General features: G+C 30.5%; 1 protein-coding gene across 1 annotated transcript; it reads right to left on the bottom strand.

Annotated features, from left to right (window-relative positions):
- Positions 1-317: 317 nt before the first annotated feature.
- Positions 318-1556, bottom strand: LOC132719266 (uncharacterized). The gene is made up of 2 exons (XM_060703026.1): positions 1378-1556; positions 318-758 (listed from the first exon to the last, which is right to left on the bottom strand). Exons 1-2 carry the CDS (start codon positions 1388-1390, stop codon positions 388-390), a joined length of 384 nt encoding a protein of 127 aa, XP_060559009.1. The 5' UTR covers positions 1391-1556; the 3' UTR covers positions 318-387.
- Positions 1557-23395: the final 21839 nt, after the last annotated feature.

Below are 23395 nucleotides of genomic sequence, written 5' to 3'. Positions count from 1 at the left end.
GTCAGTCAAGTCAAAACCTTATTCAACACAGTTTGTTAATTTTTAATTGATAAAAAGGAAAGGAAAATATAGACAATAAAAACAAAAAAAATATTTTAATGTTTTGGATACTATACTTGTAAGATTAATTACTTTAAAACACATCTAAGTATCAATGAAGTTTAATGTAAACTTCATCAAATAATTTCTTTAGATTTGCGTTCACATTTTTTTTAACGTTTCTCTATAAAACACATCTAAGTGTCGACAAAGTTTAATGTAAACTTATGAAATATTTTTTTTTAAATTTACGTTCACAGTCATTCCAACGTTCTTTTCCCTATAAAAACCTCTACGTATCAACAAAGTTGAATGTAAACTTTATAAAAAAAATCTTCAAATTTGCAGTCACATTCTTTTCAACGTTTTTCTGTAACGCTGATGAACTTTTGCCACGGCAACTAACCAAACTAAAATGAACAGTACTACTCCTAATGGCAAAAGACTTGAAAGGACAAATCGGTCGCCTACAATCTGTTTTGTTTTTCTGTCTGATTTCATATAGCCAGAGATTAATTGTCTGTACACCACGCTTTGAATCATGGACGTCATGTTTACGTTTTCGGTAATAATGCTGAGTTTTCCAGTGTCAGCTAATACATGTAGTCGATACACAAGATTTTCGAGATCGGTTATAGCTTCTCTGGTATCAAATTCTTGCTCTGGTTCCATCCCTGTCTGTTTAAAAACGTCCAGTCTTATCTCATATACGTGGAAATCTAAAACATTATTTAAGCACGATAAAGAAGATTGGTTACGGTGACAAACAATTACAATATCATTTTGAAAATGATGAAGGGTAGTGAGAAATGTGTAAAACTTTAGCTGCCATGCAAGAAGAAAATATGATAAAAAAATATTAACCAGGAAAGGCGGCGTTTAATAAACGCAACAAGTTTTGAATACAAACCTGTTGTGACAGTAAAAGAGTGTAAATACAACTTATTTCGTGCTTAATCATCTGGCAAAGCTTGGCCTGCATTTAAAGCCAGAGCCCAAAGGGCAAGGTATTTAACAAAATCTTTGGCTTCTTCAGAAGTTATGGCACGAAAGAAAGGTGAAAAAACATACATGTACTATGGCTGCATTTTCTAAATATGTTTAAGAGCACCAAGTAAAACAAGCTGTCCTGGTTATATCATTTTGAAAACATAACTGTCAAATAACATGGCATTGACCTATTTTCTTTAATTAAGTAATATTTATTCGAGTAAGAACACACAATCAAAGTTCAAAATATCACTTTCAACCCGTATTGCACTGAATGAAGTACTTTGAATTGAAAATGACAACAATAAATTGTTCAAAATTTTAGGAAGGGGTATGGTTTGTGCTTACCTGAATAAACCATTTTTATATTGTCCAGGTGCTCTAACGAACAATTAAGTTGACGAACAAATTGCCCTCTTATGTCCTTAATGAATTCGTGGTTGATGACGACGTCATTAACATCACTTTCAAAAAGGAAACTCACACGTACTAAATCAGTGTCGTTTGCAAATCTAGGATACGTGACCGTTTGCCCTGAAATGAGAATGGCAGAACAGATATTCAAATAAAACAATGACTTTAATGTAATGAAATAGTCAAGTAATTGTCAAAACATAAATATACATATTTGACGCTAAGAACAGTAAATTCTTATTGCAAAACAGTATTCCAATACAAGCATAAAATGTATTTTTATGCACTTCTTGACTAGATAAGTACATTTTATTATTCATAGTATATTATAAATATACGTTAAGGATCCAACTCGAGGTTTTTTAATAACGATACTTGAAATGATTACTCAAGATTTATGTATCATTTGCAAGATTTCAGATCATTTAATTGACCCGTTTTTCTTGAATAAACATTCGAATTTGTGAACCCAAAAAGACAAGCATCTAAATGCATTTAACTGAAATCGGTTAAAGAATAGCATAACTAAGATAAACAATTTAATAAGTATGTTTCTTCATTATCTTTTGAATATATTTTCGTTGTATGTGCCCATGTTGGTTTATGTATGACATTATATTCTTGCTGTTTTAAGAGTTTTCGGCCCCAGTGGAGTTCCTTTTACGTCCTCCACTGGTTTGAACCCATGACCCTCAGTTTCAATGCAGCTTATAGTAGTTCTAGCCCATTAAATACTCTTCAAGCGATGGTAATGCATAAAGAGTTTCGTAACTCAAACAATTTTAAAGACACTCACTTTGCTAAATCTGCTAAATTCTTTTACATTGAAAACAATTATGCAAAATTTCAATATTTTGCTATTTACCGATACATTGTGCCTTCAGGAGACACAGTGAAATGTCTGGTAGCAAACACCACACCTAGAAAAGAAACATAACTCGATTTAAGTGAGTTTGTTTTCCAAAAGTGTTAAAAGTATTATCCGTCAGTAAAAAAACGAATATTTGGGTTAATAGTTTTTAAATTTTAAAATAAGGGATCAGAACAAGTAAAAGGGCTTTTCACCAAACTAATAGAAAAAATGTGAAATGATACCAAAAAATAAAAAAACAACAACGAAAAAAAAAAAAACATTTTATAAAAATTTAGGCTTTCTATTCCTTTTAATAAATTTAATAAATTGCCCCTGAAAGTGTTTTACACTAATTAAGTGTCAAGGGCCAAAGTGCTACAAGGGGCGTTAGCAATGCTGCACATATTCATTATCCCTCATTTACAGACTCAATCAAACCGTGTCTGCAATTTTCATGTAATTTTGTTGTGATTAATGCTTCCAAAGGATCACTTCGTTTCCAGATTTTTAAAACAAAACAATCAAATCATTAACATTAATAATAATTAAATAGAAAACTTTACCATATCGTTCTTGCATCCGAAGCAACTTGATTCAATCAATCGCGGTAGAGGTCTCCCTGATAAAAGAAAAATGATAATCACAACCCTCAAAACAATCATTACTATTCAAGCTGACATTGGACGGATTTTGTTTCGAAGCACATGATGTTTAAACATAGATTATCCACAACGTACTATTTAGCGATCTCTATAAAAGACACAATGCCCGACAAATGTACATCTAAAAAGACCGAAGCAACATCTACATGCAAAAATAATCCTTTTATACATAAGAAATTAGCCAAACTTAATTAAAACTATCATAATACATTTATGTTAGTGCATATCGCAACAGATGTTTTGTAGTAAAGTAACAAGAAATTGGATTTAAGAGCTAAAAACTGTTTTGAAAGCAGATTGTGATTTCGTGTCTTCAGATAAAGGTAATTTTATTGTCTTTTTTTTTAAATTTTGCAACTTAGCAAAGTTCGTTTCAATCATTATTAATAACTTATTCTTAACTGAAATTAAGTTCAGGTAACACTTACACTTTAAATGTCTAAAAAGATAAAAATGAAACGACCTTTACAAATTAAACTGTTTTTCCTGAGAATTAAGGATTTTAAAAGTAAGTAGGGTAAGAAATAAAATACATTTATTTAGAAAAAATTAAAAATATTACCAGATCTAGTATCTCTGAAAAAGTGACCCTTAAATTCCCCTACAGAAAAAACCCAAAATTCCTTATAAAGCCTACTTCTTAAACCCAAATAAAGCCTTCCCAGTTTCCTTTCTCTAAAAGGGGGGGGCCCATTTCTAAAACCCAAAGGGCGGTAGTCAAATCCCCGGGGAAAAAAGTTTTCCCTTTAAAAAAAATTTAAAATTGCAGAAACTTTTTTTTGATTTTTTAAATTTTCATGGTTTTTTTTTAAACTTTTAAAAAAAGAAGATTTCATTATTTTGTTGTTTGGTTTCAGACCTACCTACTTTAAAAATTTTAAACCCATAGTTTTAAATTTATTCCAAAAATTTTGAAAGGGCCAAAATATTTTTTTGAAAAAGGCTTTTCATATTTTTTTTCTAATAATTTTTTTTTTAAACGCTTCTTTTAAAAAAACAACAAAAGTAATTTTAGTTTAAATGAAAGTAGTAAATAAATCAATTTTGCTTAAGCGACAAATCAATACGTTTAAAACAATTATGTGATTTCGCTGCAAAGTGACATAGATTTTACAAAGAAAAGACATGAAAGACAGAATTGGAATATTAAATCAAAACTATCTATCTGTTTTAACTGTTTATCGTCATGAAAATGAGATACTGGAAAGCAGATTCAGCTTTGCTAGTTATGTTTTCGTTGATATTTAATTGTAAAACAGTTGCAAAATTATAAAATTCCGTTCTGACTTTCATACAATATGTCGTTACTTTTAAATTCATTCCACCTTTGCATAAACAATTACATGTTGTTAAATTAGTAAAACTTTCTTATAAATTAATTCAACCTTTCTATAATTCTATGCATGCACTGTTTAATCAATAAAAACTTTCTTGCTATGTGTCGTTAGCTGTAAATTCGTTCTCTCTTTGCATAAACATTTTGCATAAAATGTAATAGCACTGTATAAACTATCAAACTATCTTACCATGTGCCGTAGCTCGTATTATCATTCCATCTTGGCATAAACCATACACATCATGTAGAACTTGTTTGATAACTATTAAGGATTGATCGAATCCAACAATATCAAATATTCCTATTCCACCCTCGATAACTATTGACACTAGAATTGTTAAATAACAACAATAAACTATTATCTTGAAAAATAGATAATCTTGTATAAGTGTCACTATTTAAACAATTAAACAATATTGTGAAGTTTTGCCAGTTGTAAAAGAAGCCAGCGTAAATTTAGTTTCTTTTTTCAAGCATCGAAAGAAGGTCCACTGAGGTTCGAATTCCGAAAGCCCATACACACAAAATAAAAAAAAACCTCTCATATATCAACCTGGGCACTAAAAATATATTAAAGGTAAAAAAGAAATATACATTTTTAAACACAGATATTAAGTGTGATCTATCCCGATTTGATTTAAAAGGTGTAAATGCTTTTTATTTTAAAGGCAATTTACCTAAAATAAATTATTAATCTGCAAAAACTGAGGGAATTTCGCACACATGCAATTGGCAAAGAGCCATATCAAATTAAATAAAAAATATCGAAAAAAAAGAAGGTTGCTAGTCCCGTCAAGTCAAATAAAACCTCAGTGGAGTTCCTAGAAAATCGTAGCAATGGAGATTGCAACATGTTACTCGTATTCACCTAAAATTCACCTTTTACTTACATTTATATTTTTGTCTTAATCGTTACCAGCTGGTTTCATTTTACTTCGAACAAATTTTTGAAAAATATATGTCGAGGAATTAACCTAAGAGTTTGCGCGAGTTGGACCGTTACCAAAATCTCCTTCGCCTGAACGTTGTATGGCATGCACCAGAATCATCAATCGCCATAAATTCCACGATGTGTAAAGTTATACATGTAAACAATGTCACAATACTAGAACAAAATAATTCGGTTAGCCAGTATATGAAAAAAATCAGTCCATTTATACAAACCTTGTAAGTTGTTGTAGAAGTATTTATCACACCGACCGATCCCTACACATTTTGTAACACCTTTTGAATCAGTGCAACTCTCCTGAAAGAAATATATACGGAAAAAATATCAGAGCAAAAAAAGAAAAAAAGATTGCTGACAGTTTAAACGTCCTGGTGAATAACATTAAAAAGCCGATGATTATCACTCAAGTTTCAAAAGCATGTCCAAAAAGGTCGTTTATATTGAGATGAGATATTTATTATAATACTGCAAATTTGATAAGCTGGTCCCTGATCATAAAAGGGAATGTCCTATATTAAGAAATTTAATTTTATTTTACTCGAAAGTGCTTGGGGACTGAGAAATCTAAGATGGCGTCCAAGATGACCACCGAAATACAAATATTTTATATTAAATATAAAGAATATGATTTAAGTAAATATTATGATGTTTCTTTTAACCCTTCACCAGCGGTTGATATTACATAATTTACCCTGATTTGATTACAGACAGTCCATTGTTTAGTTTTAGCGATTTCAATACAAAAACAAAATTATTGAGCTACCAACTATATCGAACCATGGCAGACTGCACGGATATACTGATGACAAAGCCTTACCATTTTCGGTTCTAACGGGTTAAGGATTAAAAACACGTTTATTATATATGCCATCCTTTAGTTTGAACAATACTTTGTTAATATTACGTTCATATGTTCTAATGCATATATATTTGGGAGTTCTAACAAATGAATGTATCCAACTTATAACAAAAACGTACCCATTACATAAAGTAAACAAGATATTTGTTCAAAATAAGTACAGAAAGGTTGACTAGGAAATATTTTAAATTTTATCAGCTGCAGTATACGTATCTGCATTGTAAATACAAATAACTATGTAGTCGTTATTTCATAAGTAAACTTATTGTATTGTAAACTTTCAAACGTACAGTTAATTTTACAACTATCATTATAACAAAATTATGTAACATTAGACAATACTAGATAAAACCTAGTTGCATCCGAAAAAGTTATTCACAATTTATAAGGTCAATGTGCAAGCATTTTAATTTTAGTTTGTAATATTAAATACATAATGATTACGATGTAATTCATATGACACATTTAAACTCAAATTGTTTCATAAATACCTGATGGTCGTTACAAACTTTCATCAATTCATCTGTATATCGAAACAAAGTTTCGTTACCTAGATAGATTTTATATGATAAGTAAATAAAAAGGCAAGAATTATGTTAACACATACAAAACAACACCACTTTTAATGCAATAATATTATCATATGAATGAAGATTGTAATTATGTTAAAGAAACTCCACTGAGGTCTAAACGCTTAAAAAATATAAAATTTAAATTTCTTATATAGATCAACTTGGATGCATTAACAGAACATGAACATAAATGCAAAAATATAATATTTAAAATTGACTTGAGATTTGAGTTTGTTTTGCAAATCTTAGCAAAGTATCCATATACTTTTCGTTTTTGGGTGATTTAAGCACAATTAAAAATATTATCCTGGAAAACCGGAGTGAATGAATGATCTGAAATTAATTACAAAAATTAGTGGTCCAGTCATTAATCGGTACATAAATTTAAAAAATAAGTCCAGTCTCGTCATGTCAAAATCCCTCAGTGAAGACGCTTTCAGAATAACATTGGAAAGAGTGTTTCCACTATCTTTAACAATGATATAAAATTATCTCAGAATAATACAAAAATTAAACATGAAAAAACTATCGATTTTAAATATGATGAAACAACAGCAATGTAAAATGTTCCACATAGAAGATACCTTTGCAAAAAGAAATACTGACTGCTGAAAACGGCAAACATTATTAAATTTGGGAACAGGTTTGTGTATAAACAATAAAAACAAAGCTTGTTAACTTTTTTAATCACCTTCCCAGCCGAAATATTGTTAATTTTTGATATTGATTAAGATAAATGTTTGGAAATCATTACCTGTCCATTCCGTGGTTACCGATTCAAATGAATTGGCAATAGGTGACGCTTTTGTGCCGGAAAATATTACAGCATTACATGCTGTACAATTAAACATCGATTGTTCCTGATCATTATGACATACACTATGACATGGATTGTCTACGAATTCTTCAATGCCATTAAGTAGATTTTCAATCCCTTCCATTGCAGGCGGCAAAGAAAATTCTACTCTAGTGTAACCTGCAAAATGTTAAACAAATCTAATTTCCAGTAGATGATAATCATTATCATTTGTACATGAAAAGCAACGACGACAAGATACTTTACTCTAACATACAATTGGATTAAATAAGAATATTTTCATAGAATCGGGGCCATTTCAACCCTCAAATTTTATCAAACATTTTATCTCTCAAGACACTTCATTCCCCAAGACCGGTAAGACACTTACACCTTATTCCATTTTTCCCTCCTGGCAACTTTAAATGTATCAAAATCTTTAAAACATAATACGAAAGACAATATACAGTTTATAATATACAATTTATTTACCAACAACGTATGTACAGAATTTCAGATCATTAGCTCACTCTATTCTTTCGGAATAATTATTCTACTTGTGAAATATGAAACAGAATTAAAAAAAGCGTCGGAACGCTTTTCGCTCAAATCGGACTAAGAATAACACAAACATACAATTTTCAATGTACTTCTGAGTATATTTCTTAGTTATCTTCTATATATATTTCTGTTTTAAGTGCCCCAGTTGATCTATGTGAGAAATTCAAATTTTATGTTTTAAGGCTTATATCCCTCAGTGGTGTTCCTTAAATCAGACAAAATGAAACTTGTCTTTCGACCTAAACTATCTAGGTTCTGACAGTTAAAGAACAAGGGAAGTATGATAATTGCCACAATAGTTTTCATTCGTTATTGATTGTTTTGCGTTGTTTTCTTTACACACCTCAAAGTCTATTTATTTAGGGATGAATATGCATGTTTGACTATGTTCAACAATTTGTTAACAGAATAAACATACCTGAGTCCATGTTAACTAATTTGATGTCGTAAATTTGTCGAAAAGTAATTCCAAAGGTATCGAACAGAAAATCTGTAACGCTCTTTTTGTTTTTGTTGACACTGATATTTTCTAGAACATTAGCGTTTGCTAAAAGTTCAAAACGTACGACCGTCTTTATTCCTTTAACATAAAAATTAAACAATATTGACACCAGAATGTCCAAATTGTAAAAGCAAATCAAGGCGTAGGCATATTTAAAAACAGGAGGACTATCGTTATATTTAATTTTAGATAGCATTTGAGTAAATAATGTGTATTTTAAGAAATTCCTTTGCAATTTCCACCAGAATCTACAAATTATAAAGATTTCAACTAAGAGTTGAAATTAATGTGTTATTTTATGATCTAATTGCACTAAATACTTAAATGCAAAAATATTACGAATAATTATTTCTGTATATAAAGTTCTGAAATATTATCAAGGCATGAGCTTGCACAATAATATTAACGCATGAGCTGGCAACAAGAAATGTTTATACAAGTTTGCAACCAAAATGCTCTTAAACACGATGTTTTTATGTATTGGAACTTTATTTTGATCATGCAAATTAAAATAGTTAAACCTAGAAGCTTAAACCTAGAAAAGAGTGTGTCATAAACATTGCCATAAAGTATCGGCATATTCAAAAATTTTCAAAATAATAGTCAAACCCTGTTTCATGGGGGACAATTCGTGCGGGTGTTATAATATTCATTACTCGGTAGCCATTTTGCCAAGTTTTTAACCATTTCACTAGCTTGAACAAAGTGTGTAACCACTTCAAGCCCTGTCACATAACCTTATAATTACTCAAGTAACATCTTTTACGAGATATGAGCATCTTATTAGGAAGCACTATAGCGTGATTAGGAGATACTCGGATTGAACTGACTTGTTTGGCTTTGTCAGCGTTACTAAGCCTTAAAACAAGCCCTGATTCAGCGGACTGAAAGCTCAGAAATAGTTTTAGCTATTTTCGGCATTCGATTTCATTACAAAGCGGGTACATGTTTATAAGAAAGCGCCGTTTATCCTTGTATTTTTGACAGAAAGAACGCTGTCTGACTAATTTACACACGATGTATGTTTTGTTGATTTTTTCATTATCCCTTATGTACTCAATCAAACTGAGTGTGCAATCCTTATGTAATTTTGTTGTGATTAATGGTTCCTAGGGATCACACTTTTTTCAGTTTTTTTTACGTAACGACGGTTTTGATTGATTGGCTAGTACTTCATAAACCGTTTAGCCATTAACGATTAGTTTCTCATAATAGACATTTAGCCCTAGCGCCACTCTTTATGACATTATGGCGTAGTTTGTTTTGAACAATTTCACCAGGTAAATATCCCTTTTAGTCATAGTTTAGTAAAATAATACATGGTTTATCGTTAAAATTCTAAGTGATTTATCACTAAGATCTATTATTGTCCTGCTCATTTGAACTTGAACCGTACATCATTCTAAAGCAACGCATTGAATATTACATTATAAGGACGTCAATGAACACCTTAAATCCTTTATTTATATATGAGATAAAGGGAATATTATATTAGTGTAAATGCAATACTAAAATTATTGAACCTGTTGAATAAATCTATATTAGACTCGCATAATATTATTTTATCCAACTTGTTTATTAAATTAAGCATTAAATCTTCACTCTGTCTCATTTAACATCCTTATTTTATATTGAAAGACAAATCCTCTTTGCACCTCTATAAAAGCATAGCATATTGTTTTGTATTGAATGTTTGAAACATTAAACTCTCACCGTTCCAGTCGACAAACGATTCTATATAATATCGAGAATCAAAGTCAACCTCAATGTTGAAAATCGGAAGCTTGCACGTCTTCAACATACACGGCGAGCTATATATATCTTCAAACAGCTTTTGTATATCACTGATATTGGCTGTTTTGGGTTGTAAAACAAAATGAATTGTATGAACAGATTCATCAAACATGCCATAACCTGAAATAAACGTGTACATTCTTAATGACCATCAGAATCATCAATTAATATATCACAATAGAGATTCCATGTCTATACACTTAAAACAATATTGGCAGTTAAAAAATCCATTTCTAGTTTCAATTTTTTAGTTGCAAAAATCAGTACCATAACAATAATGTAATATTCCTAGCTTCGTTTTTTATTTTTTTGTATATTATGTCCATTTTATGCTCGAACTATTTCTGCCTTTTGTATTTTTTATATATCTAAGACTCTTTGAAAAAAAACACTGAAGTAATTTTATCGGCTATATTGAAATATTATTTTTGATACAGTTAAAAGACTGTTGATTTTTCTAGTTTTGCTTAAATGTTTTTTTTTCCTTACAAATTTGAAGTGTGAGTAAATGGTTGAGTACAATACTGACTATTGGATAATATAAACAGAGCCCAATTGAGTTCTGTATTGTACTCAACATAATTAAATAACAACATACTGTAATACGCTGAATTCTTTTGTTCATTTCATTTTGTTTCCCGATTGTATTATTTATGATTGTATAATTTATACAGTATATACTAGATTTATCATACTTATTAAGTACAGTATATAAAATATAAGAGAATGAAAGTCAATGATAAGAGAGCATTTATACTAGTAATGTATAGCTAATACAATATGAGATCATTCATGCAAGTTATGCACAGTTTATACAATATAAGAATAATCATGCCAGTTATGTACAATCTATACAATATGAGGGCGTGCATGTCAGTTATGCACAATTTATAAAATATAAGAACACTCATGCCAGTTATGTACAGTTTATACAATATAAGAACAATCATGCCAGTTATGTACAGTTTATACAATATAAGAACAATCATGCCAGTAATGCACAGTTTATACAATATTATACAATATTAAAGCATGCAGGCTTGTTAAGTACAGTTTATATAATACAGTATATAAAATATTTATACTTTATGGCATATTTTCTTTTCATTATTTCATGGATTTGAAAGAGTATGAGGTTATAATACATTGTTGTTTGTTTGTTTTTTTTGTTTTGGGTTTTACGTCACATCGACACAGTATAGGTCATATCGCGACGTTCCATCTTTACTTGTGGAGGAAGACCTCAGGTGCCCTTCCGTGCATTATTTCAGGCACGAACGGGCACCTGAGTAGAACCACCGACGGTCCGTAAGCAAGCTGGATAGCTTCCTCACATGAAAAAATCCAAAGTCCCTGTCGGGATTCGAACCCACAGCGGTGAGGGGCAAGTGGTTTTTAATACATTGTTGAGTACAACACTGAAATATATTGGACGAGAACAGTAAAAAATAAATGGGATGTGCATTAGCCTAGACAGGTAAAGGTTTTGTAGCTGTGTACGTGTCCAATAAAATTAGTATTGTTCTCAATAATGTGTAAAGACTTCTTTGTACTCTTTTTTGACAGTTTTACCAAGTACATTTGAATCTGATATAGATCTTTTGCCACTCAATACCGCAAACAAGCATAGAGTGGGTATAATATGCATTTGATATTAATTTTTTAACGCTGAAAATAAAATCCAGGCTATATTGTATACCATTTACATTTGATATGGCCTTTTTTAACTCTAGAAATGAGTACAGTGGTGAATAGATAAGACTTGATCCAATTATCATATCTAATGGAACAGCGCATGGTGCAATATATTTTGAAGGTAATAATTAGAATAATATGTTGATAAAACTAGTATGACCTTTAAAATTATACTATGCTCATCTGTGAGTAAAATCTTTACTTTTTTATTGAAATTCTTACTGAATATCTGAATATGTCTAATTTGAATAAAAGAATGTAAGAATTATGCATGGGAAGCTGCATTCCGTATACGGGTCGATAAAGATGGTCCTTTGTTTTTGTTTTTTTTTAAAGCCTGTTTTTTTAATAACTTTTTATGTGAATATTGTGTCCACATATAGTGTGTACAGTTTAAAACATAACATATCTACTTTATTTGAAGTCAAAACATATTTATTTTATACATACAAAGAGTTTACGAAATAATAAATAATATTTTGAAGGATAAAATATCTTTAATTCCACCAGTCGTTGGGAAGAATTTGTGTCAATTAGTTCTTAACTCTATAAAGTTGTAATATACAACGGACGAAAAGAAATGTGTTCTGATAATTATGTATGTTTACAGTATATTAGAAAAGATACTAACGTATTGTAGGCATCTCTAAATGAAATATATCCCTACGGTTGATCTTGGCAATATCGTGCAAGAAATTTTCGAAAGCATCAAGAACCTCCTGTTCTCTAAAGATCCTGATAGTGTTTCCAGAAAGATTAATTCCAAAAGTAAAACTAAATGCTGAAATTGAATAAAATTGAGTACTTTTAAAAACAAACCTTTTCATCATACTGTGTAGTTATGACAATAATAATAACAATAATGACAACAATAATGATTTGAATAACGTTTGTGGCGATCATTCGAAATACTTTAACATATAAGGAAACTTGCTTGTTCAATATAGATTAGAAAACGTGTCCAAAAATAGATAAGAATGCATTATATCGGTACGCGCACGTAGCGCATTAATGAAAAGCATTTGGGCAATTCTAAGATTTTGTCGCAATTATATTGTCCGGAAATGGTTTTGCTAGTTTTTTCATTATACTTTGAAGGCAAAATCAAATGATTCAAACCTTTCTCACTGCCGACATTACCGTCTTCACTTGATATCTATTCAAAATTAAAGAAAAACACATGTATTGAAACGGATTTCAAATGTATCGAAAAGGATTTTGAAAGTAATGAAGGTAGAATTCAGTGCATTTTTGTTTTTCATGTCATATTTATTTATTATTTTATTAATGATTAACATCCGGTTACTTATATAAACTGATAATGATTTTTGGAGAAAAACATTAAAACATGTTTTACAAATACATGTGTGTCTATTTTAAAAAAATCCTTGTTCAGCAAAATTGTAATGTGTTACAGTAGGAAATAGTTATTGACAGTTTATTTAAAAATAAAATTATATCTAAAATAATATCTGATGAAGTGTTACCGATGCTAATAAAACATCTCCATTAAAAGTGACCATTGACACAACCAAAACAACTGAAATAAATGAAACAAACGTGTTCTGTTTGATTTATAAAGAAAATGTGTGATCACTAGAGAGCAAAGTCAAATAGGTTATACTACCAGACATGGTTTAATAGAAATTGGAAAGTACAACGCCGCTCACGCACTATTCCGTTCAGTTCTTGTTCAGTTCAGGAAGAAGTCTTTGTCACACTTTTTTCTCGAATGCCCGGCTGAACGGCAATTTGAAGCATTTTTTTTTCAATGCATATACTTGTTGGATCATCCGTCTATTGTTTTTAGCCATTGTCATAAACATAAGCATTTATGAGTATGTACACTCTGCTTTGAGAATTGGTAAAAGCAAGTTTTAACTATACTTAATTCACAACTGCAGATCACGTTGTTCTGACATAACTTGAGAGAGTATGAAACATAGCTGCGTTATTGCTAGCAAGTGACCGAAAACAAACAAAACACACTACTAGAAAAACTAAACTCCTGGCTTTTTTTTAGTTTCGAACAACATCAGTACCATCATCATTTTGATTCAATTAGTGTATAATTATTACATAGAATAATCTATCAACAGGCTGGATAGATTTTTTTAAATATTTTTTTTTAGTTACTGAAGATTCATCAGTCAAAGGTTTGGATATTTTCGTTACTTTCCGCACAGATGCATAAATATGAATATGTAGAATAGTTTCAGAAATATTGATCTGACCTATTTAGTTAAATTGTAAACTTAATACCAAAATTGTATATATTATAAACATAGGATAGTAATGTCTTTAAACTTGATGTGTTGTTTTGTTTGTTTGTTTTGTTTTTTTGTTTTTTTGGTTGTGTTTTTTGTTGTTTTTCTGGTTTTTTTGTGTTTCTTATTTTTGTTGCTTTTTGGGTTTTCTTCTTATTTTGCATTTTTATTATTTTTAATTATCTTTTGATTATATTTCTTTTGTTTACTGGACCAATGTTCAAATACAGAAAGAAAAATCTCATCTTATTATTTCAAAACTACAATTAATAAAATCGAAGTAAACTATGTAATGTCATATGTCTTTATCTACTTGAATTGACTACCGGAACCATGTTTTTATTATTTGGGTTTTACGTCACACCGATACAGTATAGGCCATTTGGCGACGTTCCATCTTTACTGGTGGAGAAAGACCTCAAGTGCCCCTCCGTGCATTTTTTTTCAGGCACGAACGGGCACCTGAGTAGAACCACCGACGTTCCGTAAGCTAGCTGGATAGCTTCCTCACATGAAAGAATCCAAAGTCCCTGTCGGGATTCGAACCAACAGCGGAAATATGATGAATTCACACAAATATGTGTGTTCAACTCACCATTTTCAAACATTTCACAAAAAAGTAAATTAATACAATATGGTTGATTCATTGAAGAAAATAAAATGATTTCCTCACATCTGTTTCATCTTATTGTGAGCATGTACATGTATAAATAAAAACAAGTGAGGTTTTACGCAAGCGAAGGAATTGGTTAAGTCAAATATTACCTGAAGAAAGTTGTGATGAATGTGAAATAATTTTTAACACTCGCAAAAATTAATCGTGTAATTCCGCAGTAAATCATGCAACTTTTTTAAAGTCATATAAGACCCGAATTACGCAATAAAAATATATTTCTAAAAAGCACTTTATTTTGAACGTGTCTAACAATATCAACGATTTTAAAGGAAATAAAACTGGAAAAAAATAATGGAAAAAAAACTCACCATAATTTGGAGAAAAATAGTCAAACATCATGAAATTCCTTTGTAAAGGTATGTATCAAATATAGCTTCTCAAGTTGAGAGAAGCACAATGTATGTTTATAAAACAAAAATTCATTTTTTGTCTTATCTCAGTCAATTGACTTAAGATAAAAAAATGCGCCAACAAAAGCATATTTCAGTCTTTTTTACCTTAATAGAATGCTTTAAAATATTGATACCGCAAAAGGTAACTTCTCTTTTGTTTTTATGACCATTAAAGCAAAAATATATTGGCCGGAAAAAAAAAGATAATTATCAAAGACTTTTTTTTTCAACCTATTAAACAAAACTTTTAATGTGGGATGGTGCCCTAAGAAAATTGTTCTAAGAAAGAAAGAAAAACATATACATGTACTTTCATCAATATATCGTACTGGTATTTGTTGTTGCGTTTTGACTTAAAAGGCCCAATAACCTTTAAAATGCTATTATTTTTTTAACTTTTTGATTTTAATGGTGTTCGTTTTTCTTTTTACTACCTTTATGTCGAATACGTTTATTTTAGCACGTGTGTTTTAAGATATTTATATACACGTTGACGTATAAAGCATCATAATCGTCGTAAATGTTTTGTCACTTTTTTAAATAAAATTATTTCGTAATCATATCTTAAACGCGTATGCAAATAATCTTTCAGAAAATGACTAAATTAGTTTCAATGTACAAAGTTATTAAGTGGTTATAGCTTAAAAAGACCCATTCATATGTTACTTTAACAGTACTTAAACAAGTGGTTAGATTCCTGTGACTATAGCGCTACAACCTATTTTCACATCGCAATTCCCACTCTGTGAAAATTCAATAAAACCTGTGTTTCTAGGTCAGAGTATATACACAATGGGAAGATATCTGTTATCTTATTGATATGATGTTAATTTATATAATACATCTTTTGTGGTTGCCTATTCATTTCCGTAAAGTCAGTATTTATAACTGTGATAGAAGTACCATTCATTGCTTTCTCTTCAAATTTTAAGGTCCTTACACTACCGTATAAAAACACCGCGCCGACGAATTTTGGAAAAGTTATTGATATACAGTATGAATGTGCATTAAAGTATTCGTAACGTTATTCTGAATTTTAATATTGTTTTTAAAGTCTATATCAACACAATTTTCTTATATCATTACGCTGGACAATAATGATTTATGGTTTTATTTGCAACAATATTTTTTTTAAGAAATGCCGTCGATGTTCAGACTGGCAACACTTTTGAAGTACGATAAAGACCAGTTGTTTTTATATTTACACCACAGTAATTTGAGTTTTACAATATTCATTTAAAAACACATACATCTGTGTTTTAGTTTTAAACGAAAAGATAAGGTTTTGCGTGCAATATTTGGACACAACTTATTCTTATAGATGTTTGGAACATTTTTTGTTGATAATAGAATGATCAAGTGATGAAGCACACAAACTGATGACGACATCGCTTTTGTATCTCAATCTCAAGTCGCAAGTTTGGCCTGCCAGACCACGTGTTGCAGCCATGTTTAGTCGCAAAAACATGTGACACAAATTTATAGTCTATTAAAAATCCACATTCTGAAGTTTCGTATGCCAATTTTATTTTTCTTTCAAAAAGAAACAACCGTTCGAATAAATGAAAAAAATGAATGTCTACTATTTCATTGTTATTATGTTACGATGATCTCCAGGTACCTTAAAGAAATTTCATGTTAGTGAAATACGCTGTTCTTTTAACGAAAGAAGTAATCCACAAATTATATCACCAATATATTGAAATTACTTAAACCATGGCTATTTGAATAGTGCAAAGAAGGCTAAATAACAGAAGTATAATCAGATATTATCTTAATTATGAGATCATTTACACTTTTGTCCCTGAATGTTCTTGTTAATGGTCATACAAGATCATAAATCGTCTGCTTCAAGACAACTGAATTATAACAAACGAAAGACATTCCAGTATTTTTGTCAATATCTTTCATTACTGTCAAATAATTCATCATGTGGGGTAAAGCGATTAAAATATTAGTTTATGAGTTTCTCAGCGTGACGCAGAATATGATTATTGACTTTTACTTGTATGTTATTAAGATATACATGTATATAAGGGTTGAATATCGGAAGTTTAAACAAACGCTTGGATTATTACTTTATAAAGCTTAAATACACAATATGTCTCAGACACAACGAAAATTATTTTCCTTCTAAAAAGGGAAAACATGAGTTTTTATAACGTTGAAAGAATGGTTTTAGTGCATGTTCATGAAGGAAGTAGGTCATGAGCAAGCAACATTTAAACAAAGCAACATTTTTAAATCCATACAAAATAGTTAACCACTATATCTGGAATAACTGCCAAAAGGCAACAGAAGCAAAAGTTTAGGTAATTGGCCAATGAGTTATCTATTTGAAAATATATATCAGGACATCAAAGATTAAAAAAACTTTTGAGCATAATGGCCTTTAAACATTTTATGGGTTATTGGCGTGGAGTTTTCATTGCTGGTGTTGTTTTTGTTTTATTTTGTTTCATGGGTTTTTTTATTTGTTTTTTTTTGTTGGATTTTGTGTGTTCGTGTGTGTGTGTGCGTTCGTGTGTGCGCTTGCGCGTGTTTGTGTGTGCGTACGTGCGTGTGTATATGTTTTGTTTTCTTTCTAATTGTATACTATGCTTTAAAAATATATCTGCTGATGTGTTTAGGTATATTGTATGGGCAAAACACGACAGACATGTATACCGACATAATTTATCTACTTGAGAAAGGCAAATGTACTACTAGTATTACTTGATAGTTTGCTTTCAGACATTAGAAATTTTTTTCTTTTTCCACTGTCAAAATGCACTCTCTATATAAGAAAAGACGAGAATAAAGATCAATAAGGCAAAGGCAACGTTCACAGGACGCAGCCCCTGACACACCCAAGCTACTACAGCAGGGCACCCAGATGGCAACAATCAAAATTTTTGAGTGGACATAAGGGTGGCGAAAGGAAGAGAGGGACAAGTTATGTTTGAAATAATTATAAAAACTAAAATGGGCCCATATGGGAATAAAAGGAACATGGGCTATAAGGGAGAAAGGGGGTCAAAATGGGAGAAGAGGTGAGAGATGAGAGTGAGAAGACAATAAATATAAGAAATAAGTAAATCATCTACAAAACAGCTTGGCAATCATGGAATGGCACTAACGTGTCACATTGAAGGTTCCATGATAACCGCCATATGAACACATCTGCGGATGTTTCAAACTTCCAAATTCTACTTGTTCATGTTAAATGTTGAATTCTGCTTAAGCCGGTAATAGGGGGCGTGGACGGTAATGTGCACTTGACAGTACCGTCCATGAACAGGCTCAATCAAACCGAGCCTGCAACATTTTCAATTTTGCCGTGTTGGGCGTTCTTTAGGGGTTCTTATTTTCTCCATTTCATCAGTTAATAAGTCGACGATTTGTCAAATCAAATACTTTTCATATTCTTTTCACTGTTCGAATTAAAAAAACGGAAACGGTAAAACCAAAATTAAAACAACTGATTGTTGATGTAAAATTTGTTGTTGTTGTTATTGTTGTTGTTGTTTTCGACTAAGCGTCTGTTTTAATGTTTCTTGTAGATCTACATCTAGCTGATTCTATTTAAAACTTTAGCTTTACGCAATAAACTATTTACAAAAATTGGTCAGCCACAATTTACTTTTTCTGAACATTTTTGCATATCATTTTAGGTGGCGTCATCCATATAATTTTTACACCATAAATTGTATAACACTATTGTCACCGAAATCAAGTTTGGAACAAAATAACAAAGAAATCAGTATGAATTCCTTTAACTTGCCATGTCTCAGGAAATAAGCTTAATTATACCACTGTAGAAAGCATATAATACAATATTTTATTTTAAGGCCAACAAACACGCCAAATTACCATTCTTAACGATTTTTTAAGATTTTAAAATAAATGTATGAAGAGTTGAAGTGCCAAGCTGTTGTTCGTGTGACGAGGTTGGCAGAATGTCATAATACTCATAATGAGCATTACAATATGCAAACTTTAAAGTGGTTAACAAAATATAGGAAGTTTTTCCATGTATAAGGGCATGAACCACCCTCGTTGGTGAGCTAGCTTTTCCCTGATTGTGTTTGTGTAACATTTGCAATTTAAAGCTTTTGTGTGCAAACAATCGTATATATAGTGTCATATAGCCTGTTTAAAATCTTTATATTTAATAATATTAGTTGCCAAAAATCCTTAACAAAATGTTACCAATTGTTTTCTTTGATTAAAGCAGAAAATAATTACTAAAAATAATTAACTTACAGCGATAAATATAACTTCTCAAGAGACCAATGAAAATCCACGTAACAAATGTGCAGTATACATGTAACAAGTGCTTAGAAAATATTTTGACAATAAGATCTCAAAAGAGAATCATATTAATCTGTCAAATATTATTTTATTTCATTGATTAAATTGTGAGGGAGTAAAATGGTTGATTACACTTCAATCGTCAACGATGTCATAGTATTTTCCTCAGAAGTTTTGTTGTATTTATTTTGCCTTGATGTAGTGATGTTATCAGCATACACATTTCTTTTCAAAACGCCATTTTTAACGATTTTTACTTCTGAATCCTCTACTGGAGTACAAATAGTAATTAAACAGATATTGAAAGATATCGGTGTCATATATGGATTGAACAGAAAACTGAGTTCTAGTAAGTTATTTTTCAATGTGAAATTTATAACTCAAATCAATTTATCAAATTAAAAAAAAAACAGTATTTATCTCTTACGTCAGAAGTCGACTAGCGTTTCTTTATACATTTATTTTCTCACCGAAAATAAATGAATTATTTGCTATACTTTACTAGAAAAACAAAGTCTGTAGTGGGTTAGAAGGCGGTTTGCTACTTTATATTCTTTCAAAGTTGTCAACCATTTTCTCACAACAATACATGAGTAATATAGTATTTTATCTTATTACCCCTCACTTTTTTCGTAATGTTAATTTCCCATAGGCCTCTGGGAGTTATTCTTACTGTTAATGCAAGTATACCACGTAACTAAGAATTTTGTACTGTTACATAAGTAACAGTACTTTTAACAGTTTCAAATCTTGTCCCGTGGTCTATTTTCTAAATGAAATTAAATAAAATGGCCGCCATTTTTTTCTCGATTCATTTTTATTTTCTAAGGGAATCACCGAAGTAACTATGACTCTCATAAAAATTTGTTCTTTGCACCCTAGAGTTCTTTTCGCTTATAAAATATCTTTTTGTTGAATAGTCAAAAAGTAAACATACTTTTTCAACGGAAGTAATTAAAATGAGAATAACTTTGTGTCAAACTGCAACATGCAGACAATTAAAGCATGCAAAAAAGAATTATTTCACAATTTTTAACCAGTGAAACGTTACAGATATGGTGAACAAACATAAGATAGCATCATTTTGTAAATGCACTTTGTCAAACACCATGCGAAGAGAGTATTCTGGACAAAGAAGGATCAGATTTCACCACAGACACTTTAGGTGTAGCTTAAAACGCCTTTAAAATCCACATAAAATGTATATTTGTCAATCAAAGCACATGTACTGATCATATATATCAAAAAACGTAAAAAAAGCCGCTTTGAAAAAAAATCATATTTCAACGTCTATAATAATACACAAGATAAAAATATTCGCCGGAAAAAAATCCGCACACCTACCGTCAAAATCACTTTTTTAAAGTTATAAAAGACTCGGCTGCTGTGCAGCCGAATTACGCAATAAAAATAAGCCGAATTACGCAATAAAAATATATTTTTAGAAAGCACTTTATTTTGAACGTGTCTAACAATATAAACGATTTTTAAGAAAATAAAACGAACAAAAAATAAATAGAAAAAAAACTCACCATAATTTGGAGAAAAATAGTCAAACATCATGAAATTCCTTTGTAAACGTATGTATTAAATACAGCTTCTCAAATTTGGAAGCACAATGTATGTCTATAAAACAAAATTCATTTTTTTTCTTATTTCAGTCCATTGTCTTGAGTTGAGATAAAAAAAAATACGCCAACAAAAGCATATTTTAGTCTCTTTTTTTTCCTTAATAGAATGTTTTAAAATATTGATACAGCAAAAGGTAACTGTTCTTTTGTTTTAATGATCATTAAAGCAAAAATATATTGGCCGAAAAAAAGAAGATAATTATCAAAGACGCTCTATTCAACCTATTTAACAAAACTTTCAATGTGGGATGGTGCCCTAAAGAAAGAAAAAACATATACATGTACTTTCATAAATATATCTTACTGTTATTTGTTGTTGCTTCTTGACTTAAAAGGCCCAATAAATGCTTTTTTTTTAAATATTTTGATTTTATGGTTTCTTTTTACTACCTTTAACGTCCAATGAGTTCATATTAGCGCTTGTATTATAAGTTCTTTATATACACGTTGACGTATAAAGCATCATATTCGTCGTTAATGTTTTGTCACTTTTTAAATAAAGATATTTCTTAATCATATCTTAAAAGCGAATGCAAATAATCCTTCAAAAGACATTCTATTTTTTTTTGTCAATATCTTTCATAACTGTCAAATAATTCATCATGTGTTATTAAGATATATATATACAAGGGTTGAATATCGGAAGTTTAAAAAAACACTTAAATTATTAAACGAAAATTATTTTCCTTCTAAAAAAGCCAAACATGAGTTTCATGACGATGAAAGAATGGTTTTAGTGCATGTTCATGGAGGAAATATGTCATTAAAAAGCAACATTTAAACAAAGTAACATTTTACATCCATACCAAATAGTTAACCACTATATCTGGAATAACTGCCAAAAGGCAACAAAAGCAAAAGGTTTAGGTAATTGGCCAATGAGTTATCTATTTGAAAATATATAACAGGACATCAAAGATAAAAAACTTTTGAGCATAATGGTCCTTTAAAGATTTTATGGGTTATTGGCGTGGATTTTTTATTGCTGATGTTGTTTTGTTTTGTTTTATGGGTTTTTATTTGTTTGTTTTTTTGTTGAATTTTGTGTGTGTGCGTGCGTTCGTGTGTGCGCTTGCGCATGTGTGTGTGCGTGAGTACGTGCGTGTGTATATGTTTTGTTTTCTTTCTAATTGTATGCTATGCATTAAAACTATATCTGCTGTTGATTTTAGGTATATTGTGTGGGCAAAACACGACAGACATGTATACCGACATAATTTAGCTACCTGAGAAAGGCAAATGTAATACTAGTATTACTTCAGACAGTAGAAATGTTTCTTTTTCCATTGTCAAAATGCACTGTTAATATAAGAAAAGACGAGAATAAAGATCAATAAGGCAAAGGCAACGTTCACAGAACGCAGCCCCTGACACACCCAAGCTACCACAGCAGGGCACCCAGATGGCAACAAACAAAAACTGTGAGTGGACATAAGGGTGGCGAAAGGAAGAGAGGGACAAGTTATGTTAGAAATAGTTATAATATGGGGATTAAAGGAACAGGGGCTATAAGGGAGAAAGGGGGGTCAAAAATGGGAGAAGAGGTGAGAGTGAGACGACAATAAATATTGTAATATAAACTATTTATAAAAAATTGGTCAGCCACGATGTACTTTTTTTAACATCTTTGTATAACATTTTAGGTGGCGTCATCCACAAAATTATTACATCATAAATTTCATAACCCTACTGTCACCGAAATCTAATAAGTGTTGAACAAAATATTTATAGAAGTTTTAGTGTATTTAAACAAGAAATTAGTATGAATTCCCTTTTGCCATGTCTAAAGAAATAAGCTTAATTCTTCCACTGTAAATAGCAAATGATACAATATTTTATTTTAAGGTCCACAAACACGCCAAATTACCGTTCAAATTAACAGTTTTTAAAGATTTTAAAACAAATGTATGAAGAGTTGAAGCGCTAAGCTGTTGTTTGTGTGACGAGGTTGACAGAACGTCATAATACTCATAATGAGCATTACAATATGCAAACATTAAAAGTGGTAAATCAAAATATAAGAAGGTTTTCTATGTATAAGGGCATGATCCACTCTTGTTTGTAAACTAGCTTTCCCTGACTGTGTTTGTGAAACACTTGCAATTTAAAGTTTT

The sequence above is a fragment of the Ruditapes philippinarum genome, unplaced genomic scaffold, assembly GCF_026571515.1.
Source record: "Ruditapes philippinarum isolate M1 unplaced genomic scaffold, ASM2657151v2 ctg7558_1_1_1_1, whole genome shotgun sequence".
Taxonomy (NCBI): Eukaryota; Metazoa; Mollusca; class Bivalvia; order Venerida; family Veneridae; genus Ruditapes; species Ruditapes philippinarum.
Note: the sequence above shows the minus strand (reverse complement) of the source record. Positions and strands in the feature narration are given on the sequence as shown.